This window comes from Onthophagus taurus, chromosome 3 (assembly GCF_036711975.1).
Source record: "Onthophagus taurus isolate NC chromosome 3, IU_Otau_3.0, whole genome shotgun sequence".
In the NCBI taxonomy this organism is placed as follows: domain Eukaryota; kingdom Metazoa; phylum Arthropoda; class Insecta; order Coleoptera; family Scarabaeidae; genus Onthophagus; species Onthophagus taurus.
In genome coordinates, this window is record NC_091968.1 from 22935601 (window position 1) to 22959401 (window position 23801).

At 32.6% G+C, this 23801-nt stretch overlaps 1 protein-coding gene across 1 annotated transcript in view; it reads right to left on the reverse strand.

Moving 5' to 3' along the window:
* Positions 1-23801, reverse strand: part of LOC111419003 (uncharacterized) — a 55029-nt gene that overhangs the window by 29992 nt on the left and 1236 nt on the right. The window contains exons 3-4 of the mRNA XM_071195299.1: positions 12967-15799; positions 2601-9179 (exon numbers count right to left, since the gene is read on the reverse strand). Of these exons, the coding sequence (XP_071051400.1) occupies positions 2601-9179; positions 12967-15799 (9412 nt within the window). The remainder of the gene's footprint in view (positions 1-2600; positions 9180-12966; positions 15800-23801) is intronic.

Below are 23801 nucleotides of genomic sequence, written 5' to 3' on the forward strand. Positions count from 1 at the left end.
AGGTCCAGCCTATTGAAAGGGTCAGAGAATATAAGTATCTGGGTACAATTGTGAATGAAGATTAGAATCGAGCAGGCAAGGAGTATATACGTAGAAATGAAGAGGCTTTTATGTTGCCAGGATTTAAACCTTGGATGGGGGCTTGGACTCTGAGAGGGATCGATGTAACGAGACTGGAGACATTTAAGATGTGGATATATCGGAGGATGCTAACAATCTCATGGACGCAGAAGAGACCAACGTAGAAGTGATGAGACGGATGAGATAGGAGATTAATTGACACAATAAAAGAGAAGATATAATTCAGGCAAAAATAACCAGCTATTTAGATCTGCGGTCTCAAAAGTGAGAATCACCTTAATAATAGCTAAGCTTCAAATAGCTTTTTTTGGGTACCTTTGAAGTTATGTGTGAGACGCACAATATTCTCTTTTGCTCGTATTCTATAGATCTTATGCCAGATTGCCTTTTGTGTTGAGCGTGTGATTCATCACGTTGAAGTGACCAAGCTAGCATTGATGTTTACCACTTCTCCTACATTCTTCTTTTACATTCTGTTGGAAGAAACAGCTCTTTGCTAACATCTCCTAAATTGTCAGCAACCCAATATAAATGAGAGTGCAACTTCACGCTTATGTTACAACCTGATTTTTTGAAGATTTTTAGCATCACATCGACTAACACCTTATAATTACCAACTCTACTATTGCCTAAGAAACCATCGGCAATTTCTTTGAAGGCGTCTCTTTCATCATATTTTCAAAATCAGCAGTTTTCATCAATAGTCGAATCGTCTTCGTTTATTTTGACATCACACTCATGTTGGGATATTTATTTGCAAGGTACTTAAAATAAGCACCATTTTTATTAAAGGTCTTTATGAACTGCTTCATTATTCCTAATTTGATATTAATTGGGGGTAATAAAACCCGACTGTTGTCCAAGAATCATGCCAGTAATTTTCAAATCTTCATATATTCTATTTCTTGTGCTGCTTATATTTAATAGTTTCCAGATTATAATAGTCTACATTTCTGCACGAAGGCACTGACATCATTAGAATAAACATAGCTATCACCTTCAGAGAAGAACTCAATAAATGAGTTCTCTCGATGTCTATGCTAAGAGAAGGTAGTTCCAGGAGCAATGATTCTGGAACTCCTAGACCAAATCATTTAGTGCAGTCTGATCATACAGATTAGAGTCTTCATAATCAAGTGAATTGATGTCTTCATTTTTCTTCTTCAAATATGGTGGAATTGAAGGAATATCGTCAGATTCAATGAAAAAATGACAAGGTTTCTTAACACTTACTGCACTTGGATACTTAATATTATGAGAATTTTTAGTATTAAAACCGCCAGTTTTAGTTAAACAAAAATAGCAGTTATCGTGACTGAAAGGTTCTCGTAGTACCGTTCAATAGCGCATTTTCAAGGGCAAGGATGTAAGAGATAGACTTGAACAATAAAATATTGTGCGTCAGGTACATAACTTCAATATTAACCAAAAAAGCAGAATCCACGAATTCTTCAAATTTTCATATAATTGTGTTTTTCTCGATATTGATGCATCTGAGAGCAAAAGTGCAAGTTGCTCTCTTATAGTTTTTATTGTTAGGAAAAAAATTTGTTACAACTTTTGTTCTAAAAGTTTTTTATAACAAGCTCTCTTTGTCAAGTGTTACCATTAACAACTTGAAACAGCAACAAATTTATCAAATTTTCATATTTTTCTAGGTATTGACGCATCTGAGAGCAAAAATGCAAGAGAGCAATATTGTTACGTATAAAATTTGCTGCAACTTTTGTTCTAAAAGTTTTTTTATAACAAGCTTTGTTTCTCAGATGTTACCATTGACAACATGAAAAAGCACAAATTCATCAAATTTTCATATTTTCGTATTTTTCTCGATATTGACGCATTTCAGAGCAAAAGTGCAATAGAGCGATATTGTTAGATATAAAATTTGTTACAACTTTTGTTCTAAAAGTTTTTTTATAACAAGCTCTCTTTCTCAAGTGTTACCATTAACAACTTAAAAAAGCAACAAATTCATCCAATTTTCATATTTTCGTATTTTTCTAGATATTGACGCATCTGAGTGCAAAAGTGCAACAGAGCAATATTGTTAGGTATAAAATTTGCAATAACTATTGTTTCAAAAGTTTCTTTGTAATATGCTCCGTTTTCCACGTGTTACCATTAACAATTAGAAAATGCAATAAATTCATCAAATTTTCATATTTTCGTATTTTTCTCCATATTTATGCATTTGAAAGCAAAAATGCAAGAGGGCAATATTGCTAAGAACAAAATTAGCTACAACATTCGTTCCACAAGTTTTTTTGCAATATGCTTTGTTTCCAGAGTTTCACCATTAACTTGTGAAACTACGAATTCTTTAAATTTTCTGATTTTCGCATTTTTCTTAACATTCATACACCTAATCGTAAGAGCTAAAGTAAAAGAGAGCATGATTGATGACCTCGGATTATAATAATTCTACGAAAAAAATTACTTCAGAAATGACTTTAACCGACAACAAAACTTTGCAGATCTATGTTATGATAATGACGAACAATATAATAAAAAATTACCTGATTCTTCATCATCAACGAAATGTTCAACACCAAGTTCTTCGATATCATCATTTCCTGATTCAGCATCATCATCATTTCGTTGCTCACCAGATTCTTCGTATTCGAGATTTATTTCATCACCAGATTCTTCTTCACCACTTTGTTCTTCCTCTAATTCTTCTTCTTCACCACTTTGTTCTTCATCATTTTCTTCTTCCCCAGATTCTTCTTCATCAATTTGTTGTCCCCCAGATTCCTCATCTTCATCATAATTTTCTTCATCACCAGATTCTTCCTCATTATTATATGATTCATCTCCAGATTCTTCTTCATCGTTATATGATTCATCACCAGATTCTTCTTCATCGTTATATGATTCTTTTTCATCGTTATATGATTCATCTCCAGATTCTTCGTCTTCATCTTCAATTTGTTTCATTTTTCTTTTATAATGATGATCATTTCCTAATTGATGAATACCATGTAGGCCATTTCCGTGGTGTAAATCGTGCTCGAAATCATCTTCTTCGTAATAATCATCTTCTTGGTGTTCATCTTCATAGTCTTCTTCGTAATGATATTCTGATTCATGAATACCATGTAAGAAATTATTATGGTACTCTTCATGTTCATAACTTTCTTCTTCATAATCATCTTCTTCATAATCATCTTCGAATTCATGAGTACCATGTAAATAATTATTATGATTTAAATCGTGTTCATAACTTTCTTCATCTTCATAATAATCATCTTCATAATAATCATCATCATAATAATCACCTTCATAGTAATCACCTTCATAATAATCATAATCTTGATAAGTTGTTTCATAATGATAACTTTTATTATAAATCGTATTTTCTTCAAAATAATAACTTTCCCCTTCATAATAATCACTTCCTTCATAATAATCATCTTCATAATTCGTTTTTTCACTTTTTGTATAAACATGAGAGTACTTTTTTTCTTCATTATAAGCATATTCACCACCATATTCTATATATAAAGTTTCAGGTTCGTTTGCATTTTTAGTATTTTCACGATTTTCAGTTATACCCTCTTTATTTTTTTCAAGATCATAATCATAATTTTTATTATAATCTTCATAATCACCATTTTCTTCATAATCATCATCCTCATTTGGTACATTATAATCATCAGAATCACCATAATCATAATAATTATCATTATAATCACCACTTTCTTCAAAATCTTCATTTTTATCATCATAATATGATTCAATATAATCACCACTTTCCTCAAAATCCTCATTTTGATTAATATAATTATTATATGATTCATTTGGTACATTATAATCACCACTTTCCTCAAAATCTTCATTTTTATTAACATAATCATAATATGATTCGTTTGGTACATTATAATCATCAATATGCTCAAAATAATAAACATAATGAGTTGTTGACTCGGTTGGAATCGAAGTGGTAAAAAGTTCACCATCCGTATTAAACTGAAAAGATTGAGTGGCAACCTCTTCATTGTTTTTTTCATAAACTTTGGGTGTTGTAAAAAATTTAAGATGTTCCTCCGGATCGACGGTGCTAACAATAAAATAATTATCATCGAATTCTTTTTTTTGATCATCTTGATAGTTATACTCGTAATTATATTGATCGAAATCGAAATAATCCTCGATTTCTTTCTTGTTATAATCCTCGTTAATTAAATAATAATCGTATTCTTTTGTTGATTCTAAAAAGCTGGGTGTTGTAAAAGAATTCCATAAATCATCGGGATGAATCGTTGGTTTTTTTTCGTTAATAATTTCTTTTGGGGGTTCCGGGATGTTAATAAAATCATCGGGGGATGTCATGATGTAAAAACAAATTAAAGGTAACCCTCCTTTCGGGTTAATTAATTTAGTTGGGGCTAAATCCGAGCTAGTTTTATCAACCATTTCGATTAAACTCGGAGCATAATCATCTTCGATATAACCATTATAATAATCATAATCCATCAAAAAAGTTTTCGCCTCCCGATTTAAATCGCTGTAATAAATCGCGTTTTTCGTCGCGGAATCTTCTCGCACATTCATCGTAATTTTCTCCATATTTTTCATCATATCCTTCGGCCCTATATGGATTAAATGGTGTTTTAATTGCCCGATTTCGTCGGTTAAAACGACGAGAAATACGGTTCCCGGATCGGGGAGTATTTCGATTTTTGACGAGACATCTTTTAATGCTTGAATTACGTGGGGGTTATCTAATTTGCAATAAATTTCGTCGCGTTCTCTATCAGGGCGGGTTATAAAAATCGTCGCTGAATTTTTATGAGTTCCTTGACAAATATTTACGATTTTATCGAAAACTTTTTGATCCGTACCTCGGATATATAATAACTTTTTAGTTTCATCTTCGTAAATTGGGATGGTACTTAAAGATTGTACCCCATAAAATGATCTGAAAGAGTCGATTGGGGTGATTTTATTAAAATCGGTTATTATGACTTTATCGGGGTTAAGATCGGGTTCGGGGAGTTTCGTTAAAATTTTTGCAACCTTTGGGTTAAAAATGTTGATTTTTAGGGGTTCCCCGGATTTAAAAGGGATTGTAACTGCGTTGGTGTTGTTGGGTTCGTTAAGATGTTTTATTTTTTTATAAATGCTGGGTTTGTCGTCGAATAGAATCGGTTGCATCGGGTTTTTTGGGTCACCCCGATTCGGGATTATCATCGCAATTATCGTTTTGTTATCGGGGGTTGTTAATGAAGTGGGCGAAATCGGTTGTAAAAAGGGTTTTGAAGCTTCCGCCCATAAAAGTCGCTTAGTTAATGGGTCGTTAAAGTTGATAAAGAGGGGTTGAGCCGGCTCAATCGGCACGTTTATTATTGAGTATGGCCCCTTTAAGTTGGGATTTTCCCCGATTTTTTTTAGCTCGTTCGAAACTTCTTTGATTTCGGGTAATAAGATGGTGAAGAATTTTGAGCCGGGGGATTTTGGGGCTACGATTATGTAAGATACGTTTTTGTAATCGTTGTATTCTTCGACTTTTATTTTATCTTGGGCGATGTGCTTGATTAATTGGGGGTCCATGTCGTCGAAGTTTAAATAGAGGTAAATGTATTTACCCCTTTGATTTTTAACATAAACCGTGGCTCGGTTATCGGTGATGTTTCGGTTCTTCTCCCACGCGTTCGACATCCTTTTTATTAATTGGAGCGCGATTTGGTCGCGCAAATCGAATTCTAAAACGGTGATTTTCCCCGTGACTAAGTTTTCGCAATAAAAAACATGCCGGGTTTCGTTAACATAGGGATCAATTAATGGATAAGTTCTTTTAATCCCCATTAATGATTTAATATTACCCTCCGAGCTTACAGTGAATGATATTTTTAAAAAACCCCCGGGTTTCGTCGCAACAGGGGTTGGCTTATTTAAGCACTCTTTCGTGCTAAACTCATTGAGGACTTTCCAAATTAAAAATGATTTTTCCCCAAAAATAACTGAATACCAAGGTGCCCCAACAACACTAGGGAATGGTAACACATAAATATAATCTTTAGGGGACACCACATCAATCGAAGCTTTTAATATCTCAAAAACATCCTCATAAGCGTTTAAATCAATATAAAGTTTATAACTTTTTTTATTAATATCTCTAAACTCCACTAAAGGTTTTTCTGGGTGCTCAATCGAGCGCTTTGATAAATCCCGCAAAATAATCCAAGTGTCCTCTTTGTTAAAATCGAACTTTAAAGCTTCCATCCTTTGGAATTTCGTAGGAATAAAAATAATTAACGTCGTTACGTAAGATACATCGACGATTCTTTTATTTGTGTCGTAATTTTTGATGATATCCCGAAACTTTTCGTCCTCTAAATCCATCATGATGTTATCATTTCCACTTTCGAAATAAAATAAATGCTTCGCGTTGGGGTTAAAGTTATAATTGGTTATAATTTTTAAGGTTTCTTCGTCGTTGAGGTCTAAATGGACGTAATCGAAGCCTTTTTCTCGTTTAAAAAAGAAAATCATTTCGTTGATGGGTAAAAATACTTCGGGGGATGTCTCAACGTCGGGGTTTAAAAGATCGTTGTCATTTACGCTCTCAAAAAGTGATATTAAATAATGCGAGTAAGGATCTTTAATTTTTTTGCCACATTTAACGACTTCTTTGCAGCAAGCCCCTAATTTTATGCAACGAATCGAGCATTTTTTTAAAATCACGTCGATTTGTTTCTTATAAGTCCTTATTATATGGATTTGTCTTATAATATCCGCTACGATTTTCTTCGAATTCTTCTTTAAAACATAAATATAATCCAGCAAAGAAATAACATCGTCCGATAAAAATATCTTCGGGATATTAACATCATTTTCTAGATAACCCCCGACTTCTTTATACATCTCTTTAGTCTCGGGGTCCGTTTCGTTTAATTTAGCAACCTCGTCCAATAACTGTTTAATAACACTTTTAGAATCAGTTGAATTAATCAAATTATGCGTCGTAATTAAATGAGCGACCTCTTTAATCCTTTCAATCCTTAATTTACTAACGATGTGTTTCACTTTTAAAATCACAATAACAGGAACATTCGGTTGTTTAATTAATTCGTCTAAATAATTTTGAGATTGTATTATTAAACTAATCGGGATATAATCGATTAAAGGATACCAAATGCATTTCGCTTTAACACAACTCGGGGGGAAAATAACATCTAATAAAGTTGTCTCCCCATCGTTTTCGTTTAAATTACTTTTTAACTCCATAAAAAGACTTTCGCCGCATTTCGGGATGTTAACACAATTAACATTTTCTAAATTATTAATTGTTTCGTGGATGTTAATTTGTGATAACGATGTTCTTAATTCTGAAATATCGGATTTAGCTGTTTCATCATTCGTGGCTTCGAGTAAATGATCCACTAATTTATCAACGGCTTTTGGAGTTATCGTTTTAGGTAGATGCTTCCTTAAACTGTCGATGAAATATTTAAAATTCAACGTGCTTTGATAAACCCCTTGGGATAATAAAACCTCCTCCGGGACGCTAAGCATAAACGACACAATTATATTTTGAGTTGGATCCGGTTCGAATCGATTCAAATAAATCCTAATTTGTTTTAACGAAATAAAATCTCTAATAACTTCGAGATCTAAACGAATACAAAGCGGTAAAGTTTTATCGAGTTTTAATAACCGATCGAATTCATCATCAATTTTTTTAATAATCCCGTTAATTTTAGTCGATTTTAAACAATCTAACCAAAAACATTTTTGAACCGTACACATCGGTGGATACAACAACTTCATTATTAACTCTGAATATTTCTTTTGGGGCACCTTTAACATCTCATCTTCAAGATTATTAATACACACCTCGAAACTAACACACTCCAACGAATGCATTAATAAATTTTGCGATAAAACATTCTGTTTTCTCTCAATTTCTTTGATTATCCGACTCAAATAGCGTTGTATCCGGATCTCGGAGGTTTTCGTTTTTAAAATTGCCCCGATTTGAATTAAATTTAGTGAGTGTAAGTATTTCGGGGATTCTTTATCTAAATAGTACTCTAATAAATTTTGGGTGCTCATTTTAATCTCGAATGGAACGTGCTCGTTTTGGGATTGGATTAAAATTTGTAACGCTTTAACGTGGATGTCGTTTCGATCTTTAAAATAAACTAATTTATCGGGGAAAACGTTTTCTGATTGTGTTGATCGGAAAAAATCTGAAATTATCTCGAGATCTAACGCGATGTGGAAAAAGGTTTTGGTTCTTTTTGATAAAACCGAGTATTTATCTTGCATTATTTTTAAAAATTTCTTTTTTTCTAACGATGAAACGTCGATTTTATGGGGGCAATCGATTCTTGAGCAATCGTCTCCTTCTAAAACGTTTATTATTAACCCAAAAACTGAATCGTCCTCTAAAAAGTTATTATAAACGTTTTCGTGCAAACTCCTCAAACATTGATCGAGGTAATAACACATCACACGCATCGATTTTAATTTGTTATTAACATTTTTCGACTCTTGCCCGATCGTAAATTGAAGCGTGTTAATTTTGGTTCGATAATTTTGATCGATTAAGTCGAAAAGTAAAACGTTTAATAAATCGATTAAAGTTTTTGAATTCAAATTAATCGGGATCGTTTCGTTTAAGAGATAACTTATTATGTAGTTTGTGTAGGTGTTTAAATCTGCTGGGACATCTTCCACTTCTAATAATTTGTACCATTCGATTAAAGCCGGTTCAACCTCATCTCTTAATTTATCAATGTTGTTTAAATTCGTTGTTAATTGAGTTTTATTTTTGTTGTAATCTTCTTTGTAATCATCTTTATAATCGTAATTTTCTTTGTAATCATCTTTATAATCGTAATTTTCTTTGTAATCATCATAATTTTCTTCATAATGGGAATCTTTATAATTATAATCATCAGAATAATCACCTTCTTCGAGATTATTTAAATCGTTTAAATCATATTCTTCGTTATTTTCATCGATTTCGTTATTTTCGGAATCTTCATCATCGTAGGATTCTTCATTTGATGGGTTATAATAATTTAAGCCACCATCGTAGACGTCGTTCTTATAATATTCGTATTGATTCTTATCGTTACCATATTCTGAAAAAATTTTAGCATGTTTATCATTCTGCCGATTGGAAATTAATAAATTAATAAAGATACTGTGCAAAAAAACCAAAAGATGAAAAAACTAAATGCGTTCGTTATGGCTAATAACACCCAGCTAATTATCTTGGATGTATGGTGGCCAAAGAGTTGCACAAAATTAAAGCAAAAATCAAAACATAGTGGCTAATCAACTGATAATAATAGAATGGAATCCTAATGGTCTGCAGAAACATCAACAAGAGCTGCAAATAGTCCTGCATATAGAGAAACTTGATGTATGCCTCATTGCTGAAACACATTTTACCAAAAAGTCACATATCAAGTTTAAGGGATACAAGGTATGTTAGACAATTCACCCTGATAATGACGCAAAAGGTAGTTGTGGTATTATTACTTGTTATAATAAAGCAGAACTAAAACTATGTTATATTAGTCATTAACATAAAACAACTCAAATGATTAAAAAGTTTCACTTCACTTAAAATTATGTCACAATAGGTGATGCTTGTCAGTTGGTGGTCGTGCGTTAACTGTCGTTGGTAGTCGTTGAAAGTCGTTGCACTATTTTTATAAGTGAGCGTTCCATAGTTCTGCCGCTAGATGTCGCCATATAGTCACTAAAGTCCCTAGATTTACAAAGTACCGCGGTTTGACGCCATTTTGGCTCGAAAGTCAAGCGGGAAATTTAAAACTATGTCGTTCTATTGATAACATTACGCCAAGTTTCTTTTCTTTTTTTCTCGTGGTACTCTGAAGAGTCGAAAGTCTTTCTTACTCTCATTTTTGCAACTCCAAAGGCAACAAGACGGCAATATTTTTGTAAATAAGTGGTGAGATGCAGTGACAAGTTGTCAAACCGCGGTACTTTGTAAATCTAGGGACTTTAATAGTCACAAAAAACAGCTGTTCTGTGCTACAGTGCTCACCAAGAAGTAGGATATCAAACAGACATGATACAACATCTATCATCGTTAAAAATAGAACGCATGAAGTAATGATCACGACCCAAGACATTATTTTAACCTTCTTAGGAAACAAGGATATAGATTCATTGTGGGAGGTGATCTAGATTAACAACAACGAAAGGTAAATAACTTTTGAGAGCAGGTAACCGATTAAACTGTGAAATACTATCGACTTATCAGATCTGAGAAAAGTCCCTAACTTAATAGACTTTTTTATTATCAAAAGAAAATGAGCTCAGATCATTCCCTATACTTAGATTAGTTAATAAAAAGACTGATTAGAAGAGTTTCAAAATTAAACTCGAGTACTCCATAAACCTTTCTACACCAATAAGAGTTATAAAAACAGTTACTTACAGAAATAGAGCTGTTTGTTACGGACATCCAGCAAGTATCATGCGAAAATACATATTTCTGGGATCAAACCTAAAATCAAGGGCAATAATAAAATTATCCCAAAGAAATTAGGGAATTGGTAACTAAAAAAAGAAAATTAAAAAGAAAGTGGCACCAAACAAGGACACCAGTGGATAAAACAGCCCTGAACAATGTTACCCAACAATTAAAGAGAGAAATACAGCGTATCAAAGATGATTCAATCGGAAGCTACCTGAAAGAATTAACCAACGATAGTAAAACTGACTACTCTTTGTCGAAAGCCACCAAAAGTCTAAAACGACCTACTCTCCAAAACCCACTTGGAGAGAGAAGTTGGATATCAATCAACAATATAGTAAATATTCCATACAAGGAATTAATTAGATGTTTGAATTATTTAACAACAATATCTAGATCCTTCCTTTTTAGGAAGATTTTTGGATAGACCAACCATGAGTACATGAAAAGCAACAAAGAGAGTGTTAAAATATGTCAAAAATACGAAGAATCTCTGTTTAACATATACAAGACATGATTTGAACGGAAAAATCGAAGCATACTCCGATTACTGTTGTAAACTGTTTAACTGCTGTTGTTTTTATTAAAAATCCGATAGAAGAGACCTACAAAAAGCAAGCAGATTTCCAGAACACCTGGAATAGATCTTCTAACCAAATGCAGGGGAAAACCCACAAGGTTGGAATGAACCACGACGAGATTGTTGGAAGAAATCAAAACTAATATTAATCCAAAGAAAGCACCAGGATTTGATCAAACTACAGGAGAAATTTTTAAACAGCTCCCAAAGAAAGCGATAGTAAGACTGATTGTCATACATGCCTATTTCCTTGGTGCCAGTAATTTCCAAATTGTTTGAAAAGCTATTTCTTAAAAGATTAAAACCGATAATAGAGGGAAAGAACTTAATCTTTTCGCACCAGTTCCGGTTCAGAAAAAGCCACTCTTCAATAGACCAAATACACAGAGATATTTTAGAATAAAGGCCTATTCTAACATAAGAAAGAACAAAGCTGGAGTGCCAAAAGGTAGTGATATTCCTGATCTTGAACAGAACACCATTGCAATGTTTGCAAATGACACAGCTATCATGGAAATAGGAAAAAGCATGAAGAGCTAAAAGCTCTATGGACAAAATAAATACTTGGACCAGAATTTCGCGTATCAGGTTGAATGAAAGCAAGTCTGTACATGTAGACTGCACCAATAACTTAAAACAGCATCTACCCAGATATATACCCATTAGAATAAATAATCTAAAATGATTCAAATAGTGATTAAATTAAATTTTATGTAAAATGAATCGACTTACAAATATTTTTAAATTGACATAAAAAAGTTAGGTTATGTCTGAAACTTCATTCCGAGATAAAAATCGTTTCGTGGCGTCTAAAATCGGTTTAAGCAAACGGTTAGGATGTTCGAAAATGTTTTTAAATGTTTCTTTCGGTTGAATCGCACCGTTTTTTGTAAAAATTAATAATTTTTGTTACTAAATGTCAAAAATACGATTAATATGAGGAATAACCACGAGATGGGGGCGACAAAAAATGTAATTAATAGATTTAAAATAATTCATAAAAATGTAATACAAATTAAGTTTATATTTAAAAAAATCGATGATTTTGGATTTAATTAAGCGTTAATATAACATAAATTCAATAAAGTTATTTAAAAAAAAATTAATTAATGTTTATAAATTTCACTAGATGACGCCACCTCCTACGCATCTTTTTTAAGTGACACTTTTTTGACGTTTTATTAAAAAAAATGTATTTAGCTCATTTTGTGTTTGAAATAAAACTAAAACTAGTTTTTAGTAACTAGTTTTATTTTTATTTCTTATTACAGTACAGAAAACTCTACGAAAATGTTGTGACTAAAATAATTTTGTGTTTAAAAGTTTTCAACCTACCGTCACCATGGTGATTTATCAATAAGCACCGATACCATTAAAAAAATCACTTGTTGCATCAAGGGAAAGAGTAAGTACATTTCATTTTTGTAACGAATTAGTTGTTATTGCGTTGTAAAAATTATATTGTGCATTTTTCTCAACCTAACTTTTTCAAGGACTATTTAACTTGTCCAATGACATATAACAACTTCACGCGTATTACATCGTTGCTATCATCACACTTATTTAAAATAACCTATAAAAATGACAGTTAAAATTTTAAGTGTCAAACGTTAATCGCACAAGCCGACATCAATTTTTAATAAATGTTTAAAACGTGTTATTCTTGGAATTTCGCAGTGAACAACGACTCCTCCAACACGTGATTACTGAGGCATTCCAGTTCTTAAGCAGGACTAAACCCGTTGAGCTAATGTAGTGAGGTGAGTGAAAAGCAAAATACTTGTGTGGTGGTTACATGTTAAAACTTTATCATAATAATCGTTATTTTTGTACTCACCGTCATTGTTGTTATCATATTCGTCGTAATCACCGTTTAAATCATTCTCATTTTCGTAGTTTTCACTTTTATAGTTGTTATTTTCGTAGTCACCACTTTCTTCGTTCTCATTTTCATCCTCGAAACCTTTTTGTTGGATATTTTTATTATCGTAATCCATATTTTTAACATCTCTTTTCTCCCTCAATAAAGTTATATAATCAAACTCGCTCACGTTTCTTTTAATTCTTACATATTCATTTAAATCCTTTGTGTGATTAACCCAACAATTTTTTTCTTCATTTAGATTTAAATTAATTATAATCTCCCCATCGTTCAAAACCTCCCTTTTAAACCTAAATAGTTTATTAAACCTCTCAAAATCTCTATTCTTATCAAAAATGTTAATCTTAAAATCGTTATCGCGCTCAAAATCGTTTGAAATTGATCTTTTTTTCCTTTTTAATTCGTTTCTTAGTGCATAAATGCTATCGAAACTAACTAAGGTTGGGTCTAAATTACCTAAAATCTCAAATAACATATCGTGTTGTAACAAAGCTTTTAAATATAATTGGATGATTAATGGGACGTCTTCGTATTGCACGATTAATTCCGCGCTTTCAATGAAAGCTCTTTGTATATTTTTAGGTACTAAAGGTGGTGGTAATTCTTTTAACCAAGGACAAACGTTTAAAGTACAACTTGAGGGGGAAATCAAATTTTTTAATGATCTCATTACGACGTGGTGCTTTTTATTTTCTTTTTTCTCGATTTCTTTTTTAAGCGTTGTTAAACACTTCTCCATCGTAAAACAATCAATCGTTACGACGTTTTTTAATACATCGAAAGTTTCGGGGTTTCCCTCAAGTTTATTTAGGGTTAATCGCATTTCGTTTAAAACAGCGATTTCGTCGGTTTTTGAGGATAATAACGCGATTATTCCTGCTAAGTTACTAATTGTTAAACGATTCGGATACGATCCCTCAGAAAGGTATAAATAAACGTGCTCGACACAATCTAAAGTGTTATCGGGAAGATAATACATGTTTAAAAGGAGTTCTAAGAAAATCATTATCTTGGTTTCATCGTCGTCTTTTTCGCGTAATTGGTAATTTGATAAAGCGTATGAGACGTCTTCTCGGGTTAAAGCTTCGATTATTTCGCTTACGTCTAATTGTAAATGGACGGATTCGATTTCTTTTGAAAATTTTTCTAATAAATGTTGGATGTAACTTAATAAAGGGTTGATTAAAACGGAGCCTTCCTCTTCGTAAGCGATCCATTCGCAAGTTTGTCGATCGCAAACGACGGGTTTTAACAAGTATTGGATAATATTGACTTTAACCCCAACCGGAAGCGTCGTCGAAAACAATAAAGTGTCTAAAACCATCTCGAAACAAGTCAAAACCGTCTCACCTTCACATTGAACCGATTTAATCTCATCGTTTAAAACATCCTCGAATTCTTTAACGTACAATTTAGATGATGTTAATAAGTTGTTGTTTAAATTTCGATTATTTTGCATCTCTTGGACGATTTTAAGTAAAACATCAACGTTCATATCGCCTTCGATGTCGATGTTTAATGAGTATAAATCGGGGGATTGCGGTTTAAAAGTTTTTAAGGGAGTTTGAAACCCCGCATCTCTATTAATCTGTTCGATCATTTGATTGTAACAGTCTAAAATTTTCACGCAAAACTTCCCGTGAAGATGCCACAACGCGTCATCAATTTCCGGTAATCTCCCTTGGACCACAGCATCAATCGTTTTTTGCTCCTCCCTTAAAGCCGAGTCAACGTGGCGAGAACGAAACGTCGAACGAATAACATCGAAAATCGCCGAGGATAATCTCCCTAAATGTTGCGTTTTTATTTTCAAAATTGGTAAAATCGAATCGATATCTTCGCTCATCGACGTAGACAAACTCGGGATTTTATCCCTAATCGTTTCTAGAATCCTCCTTAAAGTTTCAAAAGGGGTGCAAAACTTGTATAACTCAAGATTATTCAAAACTTCATTTTGCTCCTTTAAACTCAAAATCGATAAAATCCCCTCTTTCGATGCAACCTGATAAGTAATCGAATCAAATAATTTTTGATAATCGTTTTCGAAAAATCGCTCAAATTGGTTCATAAAAAACCTGTATTTAATACATTTCGGAATCATCCATTTTTCATCATCAAAATTAAATACCAAAACGGCTTCGTTGTAACAATCGTAAATGTTATAACAAATTTTGTTCGATCCTTTATTTAAGATGCCGTCGATTTTAACAAAATCATCCACAACATCCCTTTTAATTCTTAAAGCTCTCTCTTGAATCTCATCGTTTAAATCGGGGGCTAACCAAGCGTCTATTAACACCAAAAGAAGTTCCGACGATAACTTTTGAGGGTGTATAATCAAAATTAAATGCGCTTTAATCGCGTTAATTGAAGCTTGAATTTTTTGATTAACAAACGGGGTTTTTTTCAAAATGTAATTTAAAAATGCGTAAAGCATTTCTTCGTTGGTTTTGTAAATGTATGGTACGAAGGATTTTGTGTCGATGTAAGGAAGGACTTTTTTTAGGTAATCCACGACTCGATCTCGAGCTAAAACTATTTCTGTGGGGTACGAAGAATGCTCGATGACGTATAATAAATCAGGAAGTGAGTTTAAATGGATGAAAATTCCTTTGAACGATTTTTTGTAGTCCAGATATCTTAAGGGTTTATGTTTGGTTAATTCTTCGATTAAAGTGTGGACGGCGTAGTTTGTATCGAAACACACTGATTCGATTAGAAGTTTTAAGAATTCTTCCAGGAGACGAATTGGATCGTCGAGATATGAATTTAAATCGAATCCACCAACCTAAAAACAAAAAAAAATTAACAATAAATTAAAAACTTTATCAATAATCATATATTATCAATCTCTCATGTCCATAAACTCGATTTTAGCAACCAAAATCTAATAACCTAATAATTAATTATTAATAATAACCTAATAATAATTATTAACCTCATAACAGAAGTCAAATACCTCGGGATAATACTAGACAGTAAATTAAACTGGAACTGAGAGAACTCGCTAGGGGCAATGATGTTACTCTATGGTGGGACAAGAATCATCATGTGTCTTAAAAATCGACGATTTTTTTTTAATCGATGTGAAATAACCCAAAAAACTGACTAACACTAGATTAACTTCAGTTATAAAACTTCTATTATATGATAATTAACTTCACGTTTAAAATGTCAACCTTAATTTTGACATATTTGTAATCTTCATTAAAAATCCTTTAAAATGAGTACAAACACGACATATTTATCTTCAACATTAATGAAGTTATGGTAAACTTCCGGTTAAGAATGTCAATGTCATTTTGACATATTCTTAATTTTTATAAAATGTCTTAATATTTGTCACAAAAACAAAAATAAAAAATTAAGGTTGGTATTAATATTTAAAAATTAAATTGCTATCTTCATTGTTGCTAACTTCGGGTTTAATGTTTTTTATTGTAACTTTTTTGTTTTTTGAGATAAGTGCGTCATCTTTGGACTCATTTTAAAGGATTTTTTATGAAGTTGACAAATATGTCAAAATTAAAAGTTGAAAGTTCGAACTTTTTGGTTTTTTTAAATAAATGCGTCATGTTTGGACTCAATTTAAAGGTTATTTTATGAAGGTTACGAATATAATAATAAAATTAAAGTTGACAGTGACAACTGAAAGTTTTTTTTCACTACTAAACCCGAATGTTTCTAGTTCTCGTTCTAGTTTTAGATCAATAAAAATATACAACATAGTAATATCTTATGCTAACTAGCCACTGCCACTAGAACTATAGTTCGTTTTTTTTCTATAATACCTGTCAAATTGTTGTAAAGTTGGCAAAATTAACAGGAAGTTTTGTTTTATCATGTTTTGAAATAAATATGTCATAATTAACATTTGTTTGAAAATTCGTTATTCAAAAAATTAAGTAATTTAAAATTAAAGTAAAATGAACGCAAGAAAAAAACGCAATTTATTGGGAGTCGAACTAAAACGAGCAGTACTAAGGTGCAAATTGGAACTTACAGATTTGAAGCCTGAAATCTCAGAACAAGAACTAATCATTCGTCTTTGTAAAATATTTAATGTATTTTAGTATTTCAACAAATTCGTTTTCCTTAATTCAAAATTATATTTATCAGGTTACTAAAACTGTTATTTACAATATATACCATAATAAAGAAAATTTACAAAATGCACAAACCGGAAGAAAAACAAAAGGGATATGGTTCAACAATTATTATTTAAGAGAACAGCTTGCAGCTGAAATTTTTCAAAATTTGATTAGAGGGAAACATTTTAACCTAAATGAACTGTTATATTTTGCAAAAAGAGAACTCGAATTCACTGGTTCATGAAGTTTATTATATACTATAATTCGAGACATGGGTTTCAAATTTAAAAAAATTAATAGTCGAAAAATTTTAATGGAAAGAAATCATGTGATTACAGCTAAAGTAAAATTTTTGGTGCGCTATCTACAATTAAAATATTCGGGGGAAGATATAAATTTTATATTTTTGGACGAAACTTGGATATATACGAATGGTTCTGAATTACGTAGGTGGGTAAAAGACGATGATAAACGTTCGGTTAACATTAAAATAAAAAGTGAAGGAGACAGGTTTACTGTACTATATGCAGGTTACAGAGGTGGCTTTTTAGAAAATTGCTTATTAGTTTTTAATAGTAAGAATACTGATAAAGATTATCACAAGACGATGAATTTCCAAATCTTTTATAATTGGGTCAATAAAAATCTAATTCCAGCAGTACAAAATTTATCTGGCAAAAATGTTGTGATAATGGATAATGCGCCCTATCATTCAGTCCTCAAAGAAAAAACACCCACACGATCATCAAAGAAAAGTGTTTTAATACAAGTTTTAATTGAACATAATGTAAATGTTAATGAACGCGAAACAAAAGCTCAACTTTGGGAAAAGATCGTGCCATTTTTGCAGCAAAATAAAAAAAGGTATGTCGTCGATGATCTTCTTCTGCAGCATAATATTGAAGTGTTGAGACTTGCTCCGTATCATTGTCAACATAATGCAATAGAACTAGTTTGGGCCTATTGCAAGACTTATTACAATAAGCATATCAACGATTCAACGATGTCCTTCCACGAGAAAAATCGTGTGACTAACGTGTGGCATACTGCTTTGTCAAATTGCACAGCAGAAATATGAAACAATTGCATAACTCACGTTGAGAACTTAATAGAAAAAGACTGGCATACTCATATGGGTAATACTTCCTTTAACGATCTTTCTCCATTTATCATAAACCTCGAAGAGTTTGAATCAGAAGGTAATAAAGATGAATTCAGTGATGAAGACGATGAATAAAAAATGTTTTGGGGTGTTTATTTACCATTTGTTTTGTTCTATTTCATTCAATTAATTTTTTTTAATTAAATTTATTAGTATTTTAACCGTTTTAACCTCAACTATTTAGTTACTGAAAATATTACTAAAAATCAGGAAAACAACATAAATTTTATAAGGGTCCCTAGATAATACCAACAGAAACCCTAGAAAATTTATATTGACAAGTATTATAGAAAAAAAAACGAACTATAACACTAGACCGAGAACTAGAAACATTCGGGTTTAGCCGCACGTCTCTCAAGACGGCTAAACCCGAATGATTCTAGTTCTCGGTCTTGTGTTAGTTCTAGTGATAGTGTTAGTTTTAGTTTTTTTGCAGTAAAATATGCAACATAGTGATGTCTTATGCTAACTAGCGCGACCTACCGCTGTCGTTTGTAAAATGGATAAGATGAGGGATATTAATCTATTTGTAGAGTCTAGAACCGAAACTAGTTAGACTTAAATTCTATATAAAATAAAAGACATAAACTTTTAATTTTATACTAACATCTGGAAAACGACACTGGTTCGAAATTGTAGGTTCATCTATTTTTTCTAATGTAGAATTTCTTGGTCAGAAATCAGACGCTTTATTCTTTAAAACAAATGGTATTTTAGGTCTTTCGGTATTCTGCATTTTTTAAGGTACACCTTTACCTACCAGACAGCATGAAAATCTCTAAAAACGATAAAATAAATTCAGCCTCACTAACGCCTCGCCCATTCTTTTTCCATTTCCTTTTTTCATCTTGGACCACATCTTTTTGTATAAATTTTTCCCTGATTAATTTGCTGAGATTTCTCTATCTATCAGTTTCACGGCATTTGTCATTTCAATCTTCTGACATGAACATTTCGAGCGCCCAAATTATGCTTTTGAAAATCTGCTATCGCCTCTACATTTAATTCTTTTCTAATTTGTTCGTTTCGGACAAACCTTGGTGCTACCATCTGCTGTTATTCTAATGATTTTGTTTTGCACTAATTCTAATTTCTTGGTGTTCGTTTTTGATGTGTTACTCCATACTGGGCTAGCGTATGTGATCAATCCTCGAATTAACGATTTGTATGTAGGAGAAGCATAACTTCTAAATATATATTATTAATTGCACTGTTCTTTGGGTTCCATTTCATATCATGGCTGTTTATCGATAGCATAGTGGGATCTCTTATCAACCTTAGTGTGAAAATTTTTGCTTCGCATTTATTAGTATTTAATTCTATGTTCCACCTGGACATCCATTTACTAATTTGGTTGAGTAAGCATTGAAATTGTTCGATTGCTTCTTCTAAGTCTGCATTTTGACATTCCCAGGGTGCTTCAGTTGTGTACAGGGTGTCCCAATTTCGATGTCCGCATAGGCTATCTCCGAAACTAAAAGAGATAGAAAAAAAGTAGCTTACATGTCTTGATCTCGTTTTTCGAGAAAATGCTAATGCCGAAAACTCCGAACAGCTATCGTCTTTTGTTTTCGTCCTATCGGCAAAAACTGAAAATTATGCGAAAACGACAATCGCGAATATCTCACTTATTATCAAAGATGGAGTATTATAAATAAAACATTATATGGGCAACTTTTTACGAAGAATTCAGTGGCGTAGGTAGAATTTTTTTCCCATTTTTTATTTTCGAGATTTTTGACGTAACTTTATTTTTTTAAATGGAAACCATAGTTGGCTATGACCTAAAATAATTTGTTATTTTCTTCTGATAACAAATATATATAGTTTGTGGGGCATATTTCTTATAGTTATTGAATAATTAACAAAAATTCATTTTGTTCTATCTAAACATAATGTATGTATTTAAAAGTTAATGTTGCTATGGTGATAACCATACATACTATGATGGAACATAATGTATCAAATAATTGCCAAAGTTTGTATTTAAAAATTCGATAACAACTCTGGCATTATGAGCTGGTATGATGCACCAGCATGTTAGGTGTCAAAGTATAACAAAACTAAATAAAACTTTACAATGAACTTCGAAAATTATGAAAATGTAACATGATGAAATGCTATATGTTATCAGATAAGAATGCGACGTTAGCCGCGGAATTATATTTCACAAGGTATTCGGAAAGAAGACAACCGCACGTAAGAACCTTCAGCCGGTTAGCAGAAAATTTAATAGATTTTTGGTCCATCCCCAAACCACGTGCAAAAACATACCAAAATGGCCTGCAAGAGGATGAAGTCAATGTGTTGGCTTCACTTGCGATAAATCCATCAACATCTTGCAGAGAAATTGAACAAGACGTCTGACCCAAAAACCGCTGCTTCCGAATATGAAAGAAAAATATGTATAAACCATACAAAGCGGGCCTAACTCATTATTTACGTGCAGGAGATGTCAATCTAAGATTAGAATTTTGTAGATGATATTTAGAAAAATTAAATAATCTGCTGTTTGTTCAAAATGTCATCTGGACCAATGAAGTCTCTGAGTGTTCAAAGAAGGTTGAGGTTCAATGTATGGTGTGCCCTTTTAGGTAATAGAATGTTGGCATATAGTATCTACCATAAAAACTTAAACTCAGGTAATACCTCAATATATCAAGGCAGCACATTGTGCTTCTGGTCGACAATTTGCCATTAAATAAGTCTCAAATGATATATTTTCAATATGACGGAGCACCAGCACATAATGCCAGAGTTGTCAGTGAATTTTTAAATACTACTACAAACTTTGGCAATAATTGGAAACAATGGGCACGTTCAGCCGGTGTCAACTGTTAAGTTGCTATATTAGCAGTCGCGGCTAAACGATATGCTAAGTCAGCGCTGTTACGCAGCAGTTTAGTAAATATCTCAGCGTAAGTAATCTGCGCTTAGTTTGTCAGCGGTTGTGAAATTCTAGGTTAGGATTAATATTTTTTGTTTCTCCCCTTTAATTTTGAAAACTGGCAGAACTGTATAAAATGAAATGAACCTTAAAATCGACATCATCATCCATTATCTCTTGTAATAACACAAAATTTTCAAAAATATTATTGTTGGCCATAGGTTTAGGTTATGCTGAACTGCTAATTCTCAATTGCTTGTTCAGCCGATTTCGTTCCGCTGTATTAAAGCTCATACAACTAGCTGACTGATTTAATTCAACTGTTGACACCTGCTGAACGTACCCAATGTTTTCCATCGTGGCATTGTTATCACCATAACAACATTAAGTTTTAAATACGTACAATAGTTTTAGAAAGAACAAAAAAAATTGATACATTATGTTCCATCATAGTATGTATGGTTATCACCATAGCAACATTAACTTTTAAATACATACATTAGTTTTAGATAGAACAAAATGAATTTTTGTTAATTATTCAATAACTATAAGAAATATACCCCACAAACTATATATATTTGTTATCAGAAGAAAATAACAAATTATTTTAGGTCATAGCCAACTATGGTTTCCATTTAAAAAAATAAAGTTATGTCTCAAATCTCGAAAATAAAAGATGGGAAAAAAATTCTACCTACGCCACTGAATTCTTCGTAAAAAGTTGCCCATATAATGTTTTATTTATAATACTCCATCTTTGATAATAAGTGAGATATTCGCTATTGTCGTTTTCGCAAAATTGTCAGTTTTTGCCGATAGGGCGAAAACAAAAGACGATAGCTGTTCGGAGTTTTCGGCATTAGCATTTTCTCGAAAAACGAGATCATGACATGTAAGCTACTTTTTTTCTATCTCTTTTAATTTCGGAGATAGCCTATGTGGACATCGAAATTGGGACACCCTGTACATTGAAGATATTGTTTTACGTAACTCGCGTGCCTTTTCTAACATTAATGTGTACAAGTCTCTGTTTCTGACATTTGTATTGTCCAAAATGGAATATGGCTCTGTAATTTTGTCGCCACAAAATATATGTCATAGACTTATTTCCGCTTTCTTCCATGATATTGGGAAATAACCTAAGTTAAGGCTGCTATGATATGATACAGACATGATATATATACATATGATACATATGGTTGATTATTTTGTCTGGAAGGTTTTTCAGTGGAATATTTGGTAGTAGATCGTATCCGGGGGAGCCTAGTAGTTCGTTGAGGTAGATGCCATTTGGATTATTTGCTCTGCAACTCCAGAATTATGTTTTAGAAATTATCAGAATTATTATTTATGGCCAAACAATTTCAATATTGTTAGTTTCTGATGATCGAGAATGTCTATCGGTACTATAGCATTTATAACCAGCAATTCTGAAGTCTTCTCCAGTTGCAAGATCCGTTTCCGTTGTACAAGCAATATCGACTTTATAAGCAGGCATAAATGTTGTAAGTAGGTGGTTTTGTTTTTTAATTCCATTGACATTATAGTTTAGGATGTTGATATTTGCTAGATCTTGGAAATTTTTAGGAGGCATTGAATAAAGTTGGGAGTATGTTTAGGAAGTAATGTTTGATTTGATTCAGAAAAGGAGTGATTTAAGATTGTTTTAAGAAAATTCATGATAGATCATACTATTGAAGGAGTTTCTAGGGAGTGTAGCCGCTACGATCACGTCATCGTTCGATACGGTGACCACATGTGTTTTTTCAGTTCTTGTATTTTCGGACTTTCGGACTTTTAGTACTTCTGGAGGAAGGGTTATGTGTTTGAGTATTAGCATTGCTTGAGATTTGGACAGACTTAGGTTTTGGACAGCATACAACGTATTTGGGATGACGTAACGTGATGATGTGGGTTGCGCTGTTGCCTGTGAGTATTTCTTCTGAGATGTCGTGGGTGTTGTTTTTGTATATCGATGTGTATTCTACATCCTCTGTAGTTGACAGGATGAACTTCTCTGCAATTACCACATTTAGGTGGGTCGCTCTTTTTCTTCTTACATAGAACATGGTTGTGTTTTTTGCCATATTTTCGTTTGAGCCAGCATTATGTTCTGTGATTTTTTCTAGGTTCTATGATGATGATAGCAATACTTATTTCTTTAATGTTAAATACTTCCTTTCAACTGTTATTATTGGTAACCCATAGGCGAGTAGTTCTTCTTTAATTTTGTCTTCTATAATCGAAGGAGGAACGTTGCTCAGAATTACGGATATGATTCTTTTTATTGCATCTCGATAAGTGTGGAATTCTATAACTTATCTCGATTAACAGGCAATCTCTATGGACGACAGACATTTAGTTGGGCTGAGAAGGCTGGACGAGCTTTTAATGATGTTAAGCAAATCCTCCAGTTGCATCACTCGGATTTAAAGAAGTCTTGTGTGGCACAAACAAAAAGCTGGAATGCTTGGTGATTGTTTGATACCTCTTCTGCAATAATTTTAATTGTACCAGGAACACACCTTAAGGAATAAGATGACCACCATGCGAACTTGCTGATTAGAGATTACATGGTGCGACTACCCGAATCCTCCGCACAAGAAAAGGATTCGAGTCTTCAACGATCGAGTATCAAGAGGCTAAAGAC